Here is a 14,899-nt window from a genome sequence, read left to right as displayed (position 1 = left end):
TTATTATTAAGCAAACGCTATTAGCTTTCATCCACGAATGCTACAGTGCTGTAAGATTTCCTTTCCCTTTTGATTAAAGTGTAATGATTATAGCTCATTAGAGTTTAATATAGGACACTGTCCAACTCAAGTACGTTGTTAATTATTATTGTTAGTAGCTCCCTCTCCCTTTGCTGCATTTTTAAGAATTTTACGTTATTGAGGTAAGATTTTTATATATTATCATATTAACTCATTTTCAATATCTAATTCAGTGACTTTAATATCATGGTAATCTAGCCCAAGGCCATTTCAGCACCCTAATGAGATCCCTCCCGCCCACTCACAGAGCTGGTCCTCACTCATGGCCCCAGCAGTGGCTGGGCTACTCTGGCCTCCACTGAGTTGCCCTTCTCTGAATCTTTAATACTATGTGAGGTGCCCTGCGCAGCTAAATGACTGACTTGTGTCCCTTGTCAGTGTTTTGGGATTTTTCTGTTTTTCACGTGATGTTTTGTTGGTAACAAATCGAACCACTCGACCCCCTTAGATCTAATGGAGGTGTTTTATATTGTTTAGGAAAAGAGCATCCAGTTCCTGGTAGATGTACATGATTTCGTTTTATCATTCCCTACTTAACGCAGCTTCTTGTTTATTCTAGCTTGTAAATGAACATGCAAATAGAGGTGTCTTGATCAGAATGAAATGTTCTTCCTCAGATGCCCAAGGTATCTTTTTCCAGAGAAAGTTTCACATGTCTCCGGAGGCCAAGACTGGCAGATCTGGCCTAATGAATTTTTTAGCCCCAATTTTCTCAGCAAGAAAAGAGGTGTTTCGGGTTTCCCCCTCTGGGTTTTTTTTTCCCTTGGCATTGCATTACAGTGACTGATAATCTGTAGTGAACTGAGGTTGTTAGAAGGAGAGGACACTTGTTGGCTGCCTGCGCAAATGGCACAGGTCAGGAGCACACACAGACTCATGACGGTCATGAGAGCTGAAATCTAGGACAGTATCAAAGCCAAAGACATGCAAAACGTCCTACTCCGTACAGTAAGAACACAGACCGCTTCAGAACCAGCCTCCAGATGGGCCAAAGAAGGTCCTTAAGTAGATGGCATTTAAACAAGGCAGGGGAAGAGTCTCCGGGTAAATTTTGTTCCAACGCGCATCACACTCGGTAGGAGACAGCAGACAAACCCTATGCTTTGGTGGAAGATAAGGGGCAAGCTTGGGAGACAGGACTCGTTGGTACCCTGTGTGAGGTAATCTGAGAAAACCGGGTTGGGACTGAAACAGGAATGTGCCAAGGTTGGCAAGTACAGGTGCCGAGAATGATGGGAAATGGTGGGGATTTGACCATGACAAGTCACAGGGGAACAGGGAGTGGCGACCTTAGACTTGTGTTCTAACCGAAATGGAATGTTCTCAAGATGTGTGATCTCCTTACCTTCCCAGTTGTGTTGTCTTCTGAATGTGTCCTTCCTTTTTTCAGTTTCATGAGTAACTTTGTAATTGGAGATACTTAGTTTTGGTATGCAGTTTTGCTTTGTTTTAAAGATGTATTTATATATTATATACCCAATAATCTATCTGCACGTATGCCTGCCGGTCAGAAGAGGACACCAGATCTCATTACAGATGGTTGTGAGCCACCATGTGGGTACTGGGAATTGAACTCAGGACCTCTGGAAGAGCAGTCAGTGCTCTTAACCTCTGAGCCATCTCTCCAGCCCCTCGTATGCAGTTTTACATGTAAGATGTAATTTTAGATCTTAGACAGAACATATAAAGACATGCATTATGGGATTTTTCTTGAGAAAGCCAACGGCAATTGTGAACTAAGAGTGATCTCTAGGCTAGATGTTTATAAGGAAAATCTAAAACAAGCACTAATTTTAAAGATAAGCAGGAGCTAGAGATTGGCACCATAGATAGAGTTCTTGCTGCAAAGGGAGGAAAAACTTAGTTCAAATTCCCAGAACCTGTGTGAAAAGCCAAGCAAGACTGTGTGAGCCTACAACCCAGAGCTGTGGAGCAGGATGATTGCTGGGGACAATTGTTGGGTGCGATTACTGGGGGATGTTGGTGTACGTTCCATGGAAGACCCTGTGTAGAGGAAATGAGACAGCATTAAAGCAGGACATCGAACATCCTGCTCTGGAAAATACAGACATGTACATACAGCATACATGCACATTCGCGCGCGCGCACACACACACATACACTCACTCACACACTCATACATACACTCACTCACCCACACACTTACACACACACACTCACACACACACATGCACATTCACACATACACACACACATTCACACACACTCAGTCACTCACACACACTCAGTCACTCACACACACTCAGTCACTCACACACACACTTACACACACATGCACATTCACACATACACACACACATTCACACACACTCAGTCACTCACACTCACTCACTCACACACACATATACTCACTCACACACATTCACACACACTCACACACACATATACTCACTCACACACACTCACTCACACACATTCACACACACTCACACACATACTCACTCACACACACACTCACTCACACACATACACATATACTCTACTCACACACACTCACACACAGTCACTCACACACACATACTCTCAAACACAGACACAGACACACACTCACACACAAACACACAGTCTCTCACACACACACACGCACACACAGTCTCACACATACACACAGTCTCTCACACACAGTCTCACATATACACAGTCTCACACACACATAGTCGCACACACACAGTCTCTCTCACACACACAGTCTCTCTCTCACACACACATAGTCTCACACACACTCAAACACACACACTCAAACACACACACACACAGCCTCACAATACACACACTCACATACATACACACACACTTGCTCACACATACACACTCACTCTCACACATGTTAAAAAAATGTTTTAAACGTGAACCTATTCATTCTATGTAAGGCTTATGGAGTGGACCAACAGTTTAAATTCGGGCAAATTTTCCAAGAGGTTATAGGATATCTTTTAATGATGCAGATGTTTTAGATGGTAGATTAAGGTGGTCAAACCTTCCCTGTATGTCCCTAGTATTGGAAGTGACTGCTAATTTTTTCCTTTAGTAGGAACAACAGCCCTAGCAGAGCTGACTGGACACTTTGTAAAACTTCCTGCAAACCCTGCTTCTGTACCTTGAAGCAAACACTACTTGGAAAGAAAGCTTAGTATTGTGGTCTTATTTTCAATGTTACTGGTTTGGCCTCTGAGAGGAAACAAATGTGATTTACAACCATCCATACAAAGAAGTGCACTTCATCATCTCCAGGCTCCAGCACCTAAGCCGAGCCCTTACTGTGTGTGCTTCATAAGAACGAGGGGCTTTCAGAGCCTCTTAGGAGGAATAAACAGAGGGAAGAAGATGGACACTAATTTTCCCTGATCATAAAATTGCTAACCCCAATTGTCTGTTCTGCATTACTGATTTCGGAGAGAAGGGAGTTCTTTGGAGGTTAGCTCGTGACTGCCAAATCCATTTGGCTTCTAAGCTTTGCCAATTAGGAAGAGGTTGGTTATCAGTCTAATGGCTCAAGGTGTGACCAGTTAAGAAAAGCCACAGTCTCCTAGACTCCTGTTCTCAGTGTCCAGCTCATAAACCCGAGATGTGAGGCTTTTCTTTTCTGAAGTGTGAATGTCGTAGGAACTGGCTTAGCCTTGGCTTTTTAACCTACCGCATTCCGCCTGTCCAGAAAAACTATATTTTACCTTATGTTTATTTATTCAGCAAATATTCTTTGTGCCCTACTGCCAGCTAAAGTCTTTGCCACTGTATCAAGCACAGCAAGGCTAGTACAGACGTGCTTCCACCCGCTGGGAGACGGTACCAGCTCCACGCTGGAGTTCTTTATTGTAGATATGAGTGTTCTGACACACCATTTCTCTCATTCTTTAAGGTTGTGGTCCTGCCGGTCAAGCCTTATAGATGTAGTATGCAGTAGAAAAGTTATAGCCCCTATTTCAGGTCATGGCAATTACAACTCAGAGAAAGTTTAAAAATGCGTTAGTCATACAAGCAGTGATAGAGGAAGCCTGCATTTGGACTCACACGAGCTAGGCTATTTCAGTTTCATTAATGCCCAAGTGATATTTTTACTTTTCTTTCTGAATACATATCCTTCCTCTTAACTTGCACCCCTTGTACATGCTTGTTCTTTTGCTAGGGACATGGGTGCATCTTTTATTTCTGCACTGTTTCCGGTATTTTCTATTTTTAAATTAAATAATAGTAATGACCAGGTGTCAGGTCATGATTAGGGGTCAGAATTCTATATTCCAGGGGCCACAAAGAACAAGTTACCTATTTTTTAAGCCAGATGTTTTCCTGGGAGACACTCAACCCCATTTGTTTACATATTGTCTCTGGCTTTGTTCATGCTATAAAAGCAGAGTGGGATGATTACAAAGGAGATTATATTGCCAGAAAAGACCAAGGCATGTACTGTTTCTTAGCCTCAGATATTGTTCATAAAAAGAATTCTACTTACTAAAATCAAGTTGGTTTCAGTGTGTATGTGTGTGTGCATGCATCTGTATACACATGTATATGAAGGTACATACGTATACATATGGATATGTGTATAGAAATCATAGAACAACCTCATTCATCCATGTGGATATGTGTGTAGAAATCATAGGACAACCTCATTCATCCGTGTGGATGTGTGAATAGAAATCATAGAATTACCTCATTCATCCATGTGGATGTGTGGATAGATATCATAGGACAACTTCATTCATTCATGCACATAGGTGGATAGAAATCATAGAACAACTTCAAGTGTTGTTCCTCAGGTCATCCCAACCACCTTTTCTTTTTCTCTAGTCTTTGGGCAGTAATGGGAGGCAGGGCCTTTCACTGGTCAAGAACTCATTCAGTAGACTAGGCTACAGGGCCAACAAGTCTAGGATATGTTGGGATGATGAACAGTCCCACCTTGCTTGGCTTTTTCTTAATGTGAGTATTGAACTCAGGCTGCCATGTTTGTGCAGAAAAGAGTTGATGGACAAAGCCCTCCCCAGGCCCCCAGCTCCAGCTGTATTATTTACAGGAGACACTTATCAGTTTACAGCCTTGGGCCAGTTGAGTCACCTGCTTTTAATTTGTCTAACATAAGTACTGACGTTACCTTGCATGTTCTAAAAATGACTTTGCGTGACCTACCCTAGGCTCTTAACATAGTACTAAGGAAGACTAAGACTTCGTTGATCAACCACAGGTTGCTCAGATTTGAGTCCTACTTAGCCCTGCAGCCTGTGAACTGCAAATCCTGCACGATGCAAGAATCCAAGGAGTCTTGCATCCCTGTGTGTCTCTGTAAATGGGGGGTGATGATGCCTGTCTAATATCTAGCTACTCTGTGAGAAGTGAATGGCTTCCAGTAGTCCTTGGGAACCACAGAGCCCAGTTTCTGGTAGACAGGAAGTCCTCAGCCTTGAGTCTGTGGTCACTGTGGTTGTAGTCATCATTCCAGTGCCCTCACAGATTGTGAACGTCGGACAACTAATGTTTACTACCAGCTGGAAGTGTTAAAGGTGAACCAACAGACTGACATTGTAATTACAGTGTGCTACATCTATGAACTGTTGGTGCAACAGAGCCGGTGTTTAGAGACAGCATTCTGTTACCATTAAAATACAGCATGAACTCGGTTTCCTGCTTAAAATAGTTCTGCGTGTGAATATATTCCGCACACCAAGATATTTGCAATTAGATCTTATATCTAGCAGAAAACTGAACGAAATGGTACTGAATGTCACATTTCAAGATAAGACTTTTTATTCCTTCCGACCATTTTAGGCCTTGTGGAAGGAAATTCATCAGTAAGGAGACAGAGAGAGACATTGATATGGGCGAGTTTTTAAACACTTGTGTTTGGGAAACTAAAACCTACTGTCTAAACAATGGCTGTTCTTATGTTAGCTGACTGACCTTGTGGAGCTCTGAGAGACACCATGAACTGACACGAAGACAGCCACAATAGTGATGAGGCACATTTACACACAGGGTGCAGCATTTCTCACTCTGGACACAGGGATATGAATATTGGTAGCTCAGGTCTGCCCATCCGGACCTACATAGTCTCTTTTCACCCTGTGTGGAAAAGGACATTGGTACCTTGTGGAGGGAAAAAAATGCATGGGAGTTTTGACCCACTGATAGAGCATCAGAAATAATGCATCCAACAAGATTTATTCATAAATCAAGGCCATGTTGCTCTGTAGGGTATAAAACAGACAAAGCTCTCTTCCCCGTCTCCATTGGCAAGGCTTAGTAAAGGCATGGCACAGGCATCCAGGGACTCACTGGTGGAACTCTTGCTTTGTCTGTCACGCTCACCTTTTTCAGACTCCAGAGAAATAGCAAACTTGGCTTGCTGTGAGCGTGAAAAGGAGCTCAAAGCTCAAAGGTGTGTTTGGGGATAGGTAAAAGGACAGCAGTACCACCTTCAAGAGCAAGCCTTAGGCTTTTAGCTCTGCTCTAACTAAAGCAGAGAAGGCACTCACACACGCAGGCCAAGGTGCAGCACCCCTTTTAGCGACAGGAGAACCGGTGTCAGCACTGACCGTGTAGGTGACAGGTGGCAGCCTGTTATTTTGTGCCCTGTGGCATAGCAGTCATTGATTCTAAGGCATTCCATACATGCTTTGCTTGGGCTGAGTGATGCATGTCGCCTAACCGTCCTAAGCTGGGAAGCCTACTGTAGCAATTAGTGTGCTTAAGATACAAGACTGGAGGATGAGGTTTACAGAGACAGAGAGATAGTACCAGATATGTGGTTTTCTTAGTTTTGGAAAGAACTGCATTGACATACTTCCCTATCTACAAAATTCATAATTCAGTGATTCAGTAAATCCACAGACATGTTTGCCATAAGAAAATTTTGTGCCTTAAGCACAATTGTGTGTCTACTTAATAGTTTATAATGTTAAAAACAAACAAAAAAACACAATTCCTTAAAATGTAATGCATCAAATTAGAGAACAGGTAACGTAATTGTGTATGTATACATTTTCTCCTTTTCAATTAATCCGTAAGTCCAACAAAGTATTGGCTATTGTAACAAAGCTGTGGTTCTTCATGGAAATCTTTAGTTCCCTTAATGTAAGTGTCCAGAAAGTTAAAGGGTGGGGTGCATTGCAGCCAAAATACCTGCTTCTTGGTTGGTCTTGAACCAGCCCGCCCTTCTGAAGATCCATCTGTGACTTCCAGGCACTCTTGCCTGAACAGCGTGTCTGTCCTTACGTGATTCTATTAGGAGAACAGTGAGAATTCCAGAAGAGATGAGACTGAGTAAGTCTCAAGTTCAAGTGTTAATAAGTTCCCTGGGTTTCAAGGCTTTCAGGCCACATGTTAGAAAATTCAGACTTATGATGCGAAGTGAATGAATGAGGTAATGAGTTTAGGACAGAAGACATATTAAAGGTATAATGTGTTTATCTCATAACGGTAAAACGTAACATCCTTGTCACATAGGATTATGGGATGCTTTTCTTCTATTTGAATCTTGTTGAATGTAACTGTTGAGATAGAATGGAAAATAGAGCATTTTGAGTTCTTTTTTAAAAGTTTGTTTGTGTGTGTGTGTGTGTGTGTGTGTGTGTTTCACTTGTGTGTATACCTATATTCCATGCATGTAGAGTGTGTGTTATGTGTGTGTATTTTACTTGCATGTATATCTATATACCATGTGTGTAGAGGGCCAAAGAGGAAGAAACTGGAGTTGCAGACAATTGTGAGCAACCATGTGGGTGTTTGGGATCAAACCTTGGTCCTCTGCAAGATCAGCAAGTGCTGAGCCGTCTCTGCAGCCCCGTACTCCGAGTTCCTGATGCTTCATGATATAACAAAGGAAGGTCTTATTGGCCATTTCCCATGCTTCCTTGCTTTCTGGAAATTTGCTGCCCTTTGTTACCCAGGATTTCAGAGATGCTGGTAACTGTTGCTCAATTGCCTTGATGGGCGGAATTACTGCCTGTCACGAAAATCTCCTGTTGTGTGCTTGGGCTTCTCAACTTCAGAGCTCTTGATGCTTGCCCCCCCCCCCCCGGTGATTCTTTGCTTGGAGGACTGTTCGGGGCATCATAGGCCATCTAGCAGCACCAGTGGTTTTCCCAAGGGATGCCTAGAACTCTACCCATCCAATATAAGAACCAACAGTATACCCTGGGAGAGGATGGGAGTCTACTCTGGTTGTAACCCACTCAGCAAGGGTGTTGAGAACTACGCTCGGCTTGAAATAAATATGTGAAGATAGGGCTAGCGAGGTGATTCAGTGTTAAAGGCATTTCCCTCCAAACCTAACAGAATTCACCTTCCAGAACCCACATGGTGGGAAGAGACAACTAATTCCCACAGGCTGTCCTCAGCACTGTGACAAAAGCACACATACAGAGTAAGCAATTAATTTTTAAGTTTGAATATGGGATCACTGAAATATGCTTCCACTGCCTTCTCAGAACATAAGCTAAACCTCCTAGTTCAGTGTTTTGCACGTGGTAGGTTGCCAGTAAACATACTTCATAGGACAAGAATAAGCAAGAAATATCAACAAATATGACAAGGTCACTATTATAAATAAGTAAGGTAACAAATAATTAGCTAAGGTGTATAAGACAGTCTGGTGGCCTGTTTAGGGATGGGAAATTGTGTGGAGTGTGTGTGTGTGTGTGTGTGTGTGTGTGTGTGTGTGTGTGTGTGTGTGGTTTTGTGTGTGCTGAAACACAAGAGTCTCATTGTATGACTTTAAACTTGCTCTCTCTGTGTTTCAGTTCCATGTGCTAGGATTAGCAGCCTGCACCATGGCTGGTTCAATACTTGATACTATGTATGCAGTGAAACCCTTCTCGAATCCACTGTTTCCTCGTCCAAAGGAATCCACTCTCCTTAATCCACGGCGGTTAAAAGCAAACCTTGGTTATAGGACAGACTTTAACTAGGAATGGTGCTGTTCATAGTTCAGATCTGTGAATTCTTCTCTGTTGGAGTGGCAGGAAGCCAGCCACTGTGGAAAGGTGAACATGTCCTGTCTTCCTCAGACAGAGTCATGGTTCCAGACCCCAACTCACGGGAAGTGTTCCTTTGTTCTCAAAGGGTTGAAGCCATCTCTCATGTCTTTCCAGAAAAGTGCTGTGAAAATTGCATTCTTAGTTTAGTTATTCCTTGAGTTGTTTTATTGGTTTTTCCAGCATTGTTTTCAAAATAAAAATAGAAGCCGTGGTGTGTAAGGGGAAGAGGGCCACTAGAGTTCATATTTCCGAGAAGTGACTTTTTTATAGGTTTAAATATAAGAGAATTATTATCTCAGTATGGGTTAAGGCAGAAGTGTTGAAGGTGTTTTGATGATGTTTAAAGACAGCTGATTGTATAGAGTGGGATAAATATGCATTGAAATCTGTTAAAACTAGTTCATCTGTTACCTTTCTGTACTTTTTTATTCTAAGACTCCCCTATCATTCCCCACACACACCAAACACTTTCCAGTTTTTACCAGGTCCTCCCCTCTTGTCCTAAGGGGTGACCATGTTTTTATATTTTTAGTATAACACATTTCAACTGCATTTCTTAGGTTATCTGGGCGTGGTGGTGCACACCTGCAGTCTTAGCATTTGGGAGCCTGAGACAGGAGGATTGTGGGGGTTGACCGTCAACATGAGCTGTGTCCTGTGACCTGGCTTCTCGAAACACAGGCAAGCAAAGCACACCCTCCCACACTGACCTCAGAGTTCTGTGGAGCTTACCAAACTTTCCTTTTCCTCCTGAGGCACCTGTGCCCTTCTTTCGCTGAACCTATACATCGAGAGACGGACCCTGCTGGTCATGGACCATACTGTGAAGAAACTTTAGCACCATTTTCTGCCTTCTGTGTTTTGGGGGTTTGGGCATGGAGACAGGAATAAGACAGCTAAAGGGAAAACTTTTCTTCTGTAGTAGCTTTCCACGTGTGCCTGTCTTTTCCTAGTGTGGCACAGTTGGAGCCTTACCAGGCTGTGAAAACCAATTATTGCCACAGTGAGGAATTTGGGGAGTCATAACCACTACGGCTTGAAATACCAGTGGTGGAAGTGTTTATACCTAGGAAATAGCCAATTCTACAATTTATTTATTTTTTCCAGACAAACAATTTTTTTTAGCAAATCCTTGCATCACATTCTATTAAAACAGAGAATACTTCCCCCGAGACACAAGGTACACCTCATTCTTACCCTGTTCTGCTTTAAGTTGGTTGATACCCTGATGCTTGTCAAATTAACCAGAGCAAACTGGAAATCAAGGTTTCGGAAACATCATAGTGGGATGCTCTCTGTGCTTGCTTACAGCACCGTGTCAGGAGCCCTGACAGGTTTAAAACTCATTTTATAGACGCAGCTCCTTCAGGTGCCATTTTATAAGAAAACTTTCTGCATAGGGGAGGTGTGAAAATCAGGTCAAGTCTGATTAGAATGACAGAGAACTGCACATTTCAGTACAAAGCCCAGACAACTGAGGATACCTGCTGCAGTGGTTCTCAATCTGTGGGTTGTGACCCCATTGGGGGGGGTCAAATGACCGTTCGACAGGGGTCACGTAAGATGATTGGGAAACACAGATATTTGCAGTATGATTCATAACAGTAGCAAAATTACAGTTATAAAGTAGCAATGAAGATTTTAGTGGTTGTAAATTTAATGGTATAGTTCTAGTAGTAGCCTTCCATTGGGAATGCAGCATTAGGAACGTTGAGAACCATTGTGCTGGAGACTTCTATAAAAACTCCACACACATCATCCTTCTGAGTCTGTGGCTTCAATAAGGTGCACAGCGCGTGTGTGATTTGTTGATATTCCAACCTGTATTTGGCACACGAGATCTCAACTCCAGCTTACTGGCCTAATTTGCATGATTATATTTAGTACAACATGATTACTAGATAATAAATATTTGATCATTTATTTCCTGCTAGTCTAATTTTCTTATCATTTTTATGACTACTTGTTAGCATTCACAACGCATGATGAATGCGATTTTCTCCTAGAGGTATGTGATTTTAGCATTGGAGAAAATACTTTCTTTAAAAAGAACCACCCTTCTAATGTGTTGATCTAAAATTTATTTCATCTATAAGAACCAAACAAATATTTACCTACAGAATACAATTTTTGTAGGCTCTGGGAATGTGGCTATATTGCAATTGTTAAGTTTGTAGCTACAACTTAATTGGGAATTTTTTTCAAAATAAAGAGCTTTTCATGCTTATTTTATTAGTATTATAATTTGTTTGTATGTTTGCTTGTTCATTTCTTGTTGTTGCTGGTGGTTTAGAAATCGCTGTCTAGACTAGACTGGCCTTGAGCCTGTCAATATCTCCCCGTCAGTCACTGTTTCCCAGCACCACATCTGGATCGTGGTTGCTTTAAAGGACACTGACCTCAGAGTTTTCCATTTCTATGGTTGAATATAGATCACAATTGATTTGAAGTACTGATGATGGACACACGGCAGCGCGACCGATTCGAATGTCTTTGCCAGTTGTAAAAAAAATTCTGTTTCACTGTTAAGTTAGATAGGTGGTGATTTATTTCTAAAGCAAACTGTATTTGTACTGTACAATTAGAGGATAAAATCATAAACCAGAGGATTTTAAAAGAGATATAGTTGTATTATGGATCCATCTACACACTACATTTAATTTAGCATGTTTCACAGAACGTGGAGAAAAACCATGCTTTGAGAATTCTCTCTCCATATTCTGAGAATCAGCATCTCCTAATTTGATGCATTAAACTAATACTGGAAGCCGCTCCATTCAGTGGCTGTCTGCTAGATGTTGAAGGGAGGGGGTGCACTTGTGTCCAGTTCTTCCAGGCTCACACAGACTCGCCCCATCCCCTCCCCCACACACCATGCCTTTACCATTGCTTTATTCCATCACCTAACCTGGGCCAAGGGCTCTGGCACCGTTATTCAGTGAGTGCGAGAGACTCGGAGGACACGCCCCTTTCCCAGAGCCAACATGGATGGATTCTGCTGACAGGCTCTGCTGACTGAGGGCCATGCCAGTGGATCCAAAATTTGTGTTCCCTTGCGGCCACACTAGAGATCCAGTGCAGGACACCACCGTCCAATATTGGCATTAATACAGCAGTAGAAGAGGTTACTAGGAAGTAATATCACATTAGAAACAAACGAGGGTGCTGACCTTGTATAATCCTAGCCTCAAAAGGAAGAGGGGGAGCCAACAATAGGCTATGGGGGGTGGGGGGTGTGCTCCTGGAATCACGTGCTTCCCCGTGAAAACTGGGAAACTCAGAATTGGTTTAGATGCTTCTCACATGGAGTGGATTCCTGTAGAATCCTGTATGAGGCTCCCCGGGGTTAGAAACTTGCCCGCTTTTTTTCGAACCTTTGCCTTTAGTTGATGAGGGCAGTGTGTTGATTGACACAGGGAGCTGTGATGGGGGCGGAACTTCTTTTGGAACACAATGCCCAGGATGGTCTAAAACAAACAAAAAAATTGATCAGGACACGGAATGGTGGTAATGGTAAGTATAGTACAGTGGGAACTTAAAAGCACAAGGTACCTGTAGGTTGATGTCAAGGTGATACGTGATTGGACCACAGAGAGTGGGGCGTGGACAAAGTTTTATAAGGTGGGAGAGAGGAGGAAGGAGGGAGATCAAGTTGGACTCTATGGTGGAGGGTGGTTCACATTTAGGTGAACTAGATCGATTTTATCTTGTCTAGGTTAGAGGTTTATATCGTTATCAGTTGGCAGTGAATTTACTGTGTGGATGAATTGTATATTGAGAGTTTAACATATAAATCTAATTAGTAAGTTATAAAAAATAAGAAAGAAAGAAAGAAAGAAAGAAAGAAAGAAAGAAAGAAAGAAAGAAAGAGAGAGAGACAGAGAGGGAGAGAGGGAGGGAGGGAGGGAGGGAGAGAGAAAGAGAGAGAGAGAGAGAGAGAGAGAGAGAGAGAGAGAGAGAGAGAGAGAGAGAGAGAGCTGGTCCTATTGCCTGTGTGGAGTGAGAACATTCAGGGTCCGCAGAACAGGATATGTGTGCATGTGTCAGGTGTGGTAACCACCGCCTAGGGGACCTGGCGGAAAGGATGACTAAAAGGGAGACAGCCAGGAGTGAGTGGCTTGTGGGAACGGATAGCAAAGGATCCTCTTTAATTCTTACCGCAACAGGTACCACTCCATGAGGTGGGAGCCGGCTCCTAAGGGAGCACCCTCCCTGAGGCTCTCGGGAATTTTCTTCAGAAAAACAAGATTCCCTTTGGCTACCGTAGAAGATTTATTTTTCTGTCTGTTCTTCTTTAAAAGAAGTTATACAATCTTGGAATGTTCCAGGAGAGCATAAGAGATGATTTTGGGGTTTGCTGGGACCCAGATATTAACAATTCTTTATAGGAATAAGCAGACTACCTTCCTGTCTCATGTTTACTACTTTAACCTAGAGACTCTGGGTCTTACACAGCTTTTCTCTTTTAGAAAGGTATTTTCCCTTTGGATAAGTCAGTAAAATCCAGTCTAAACAAGAGTGTGTATGTGAGGAGTCAGCCGTCAAGGGTGGGGAGCAAACTTCAAAAGAGAGAGAGAGACAGCTATTGTTCTACATGCAGCAAAAGCAGACACTCGGAACGTCTGTAGAAGCCCTGACTTGTAAGAAAGAGTGAGGAACGTTTAAAAGGCAACTGAGTGAACTGCTGTATGCTAAACCAGTGGGGATTGTGGAACTGATTTTGGGGACAGGGGTGAAATAGACTGACAGGTAAGGTGTGTCTTAATGTAAAATAATGTGTGGTATATATTAATAAATTTGAATGTGTTGTTAGCTATATATGTTACTGTTCGGAACATTCTGGGCTCAGGGTCAGATAAAAATACATGAATAAAAAAAATGCCTTAGAGGTACCATGGTTGGCTGTCAGTCACTCTCGCAGCTGTTACATACGTTGTCAGGTTTACTCAGTGGAAAGGCTGGAAACATTAAAAATAAATGTGATTAATTATACATGCGTCTAGGCGATCATTTACTAAGAAAAACAGTCGGAAGTTGAAGAGAGCTCACACGCTGGCGTCCGGGTTCTGAGCAATCCTTTTACATCAAAGTTGACTCAAGGTTGTTTTAGGAGATGCTTTTTTTTTTAAGAGAAAAATTTGAAGTGCAGATACTTTCTACCCTTAAATCGAGAAAAGGATCTCTTTATGTCTAGCCCAAATCCTGTAGCTGCTACTGCATTCTACATACGAAGCAAACCAAGAATGTCTTGTTTTGTGAAAGAGTTGACTCTGAGTGGGTCATTCAGTTCCTCAGGGAAGACTTAGTAGGTGCTGCCCAGGTCACCACTGGGAAGAGCAGGGCTTAAGATGAGTAAGTGTGTACGTGAACAGCCAGAAGGTGTCTTTTCTTGCTAAATGTGGTTCCCCACGTCTCCTCTGATTAGAGGTGTGCTCTGAACAAGCTGAGACCGGGCCATGCCGTGCAATGATCTCCCGCTGGTACTTTGATGTCACTGAAGGAAAGTGCGCCCCATTCTTTTACGGCGGATGTGGCGGCAACAGGAACAACTTTGACACTGAAGAGTACTGCATGGCGGTGTGTGGCAGCGTGTGTAAGTGGACCCTTCCTCCAGCCTGGCCACCTCTTGTCTTTCTCGCCACTGGCTCTGCTCTTTGTAACAGATCAAGTTCTTTCCCTTGTTCTTGGGAATGGGCCTGTTGCTACCACTAACCACATTCCTGTCAGTTTCTCTAATTACCAGAAGCCTCCTCTGCAGTCATGAGCACATCTCTCCTTCTAGCTCTAATAAAGCATGGCCTCGGATGTATTCTGTTATAGTCATGATA

General features: G+C 42.7%; 1 protein-coding gene and 1 long non-coding RNA gene across 8 annotated transcripts in view; one reads left to right on the top strand and one right to left on the bottom strand.

The window, feature by feature from the left end:
* Nucleotides 1–14,899, top strand: part of App (amyloid beta precursor protein) — a 218,145-nt gene that overhangs the window by 116,326 nt on the left and 86,920 nt on the right. For 4 of the 7 annotated variants that reach the window (XM_006248009.5, XM_006248008.5, XM_006248010.5 and 1 more), the window contains exon 7: nt 14,497–14,664. The exons of the other annotated variants lie outside the window; for them this stretch is intronic. In XM_006248009.5, coding sequence (XP_006248071.1) covers nt 14,497–14,664 — 168 coding nt within the window. The remainder of the gene's footprint in view (nt 1–14,496; nt 14,665–14,899) is intronic. 7 annotated transcript variants of the gene reach the window in all.
* LOC134480962 (uncharacterized) lies at nt 12,230–14,077 on the bottom strand. Its single transcript, XR_010056030.1, has 2 exons — nt 13,965–14,077; nt 12,230–12,538 (listed from the first exon to the last, which is right to left on the bottom strand). It is a non-coding gene; the product is annotated as an uncharacterized LOC134480962 (long non-coding RNA).

Source organism: Rattus norvegicus, chromosome 11 (genome assembly GCF_036323735.1).
Source record: "Rattus norvegicus strain BN/NHsdMcwi chromosome 11, GRCr8, whole genome shotgun sequence".
NCBI lineage: Eukaryota > Metazoa > Chordata > Mammalia > Rodentia > Muridae > Rattus > Rattus norvegicus.
This window is presented reverse-complemented; position numbering and strand designations above follow the sequence as displayed.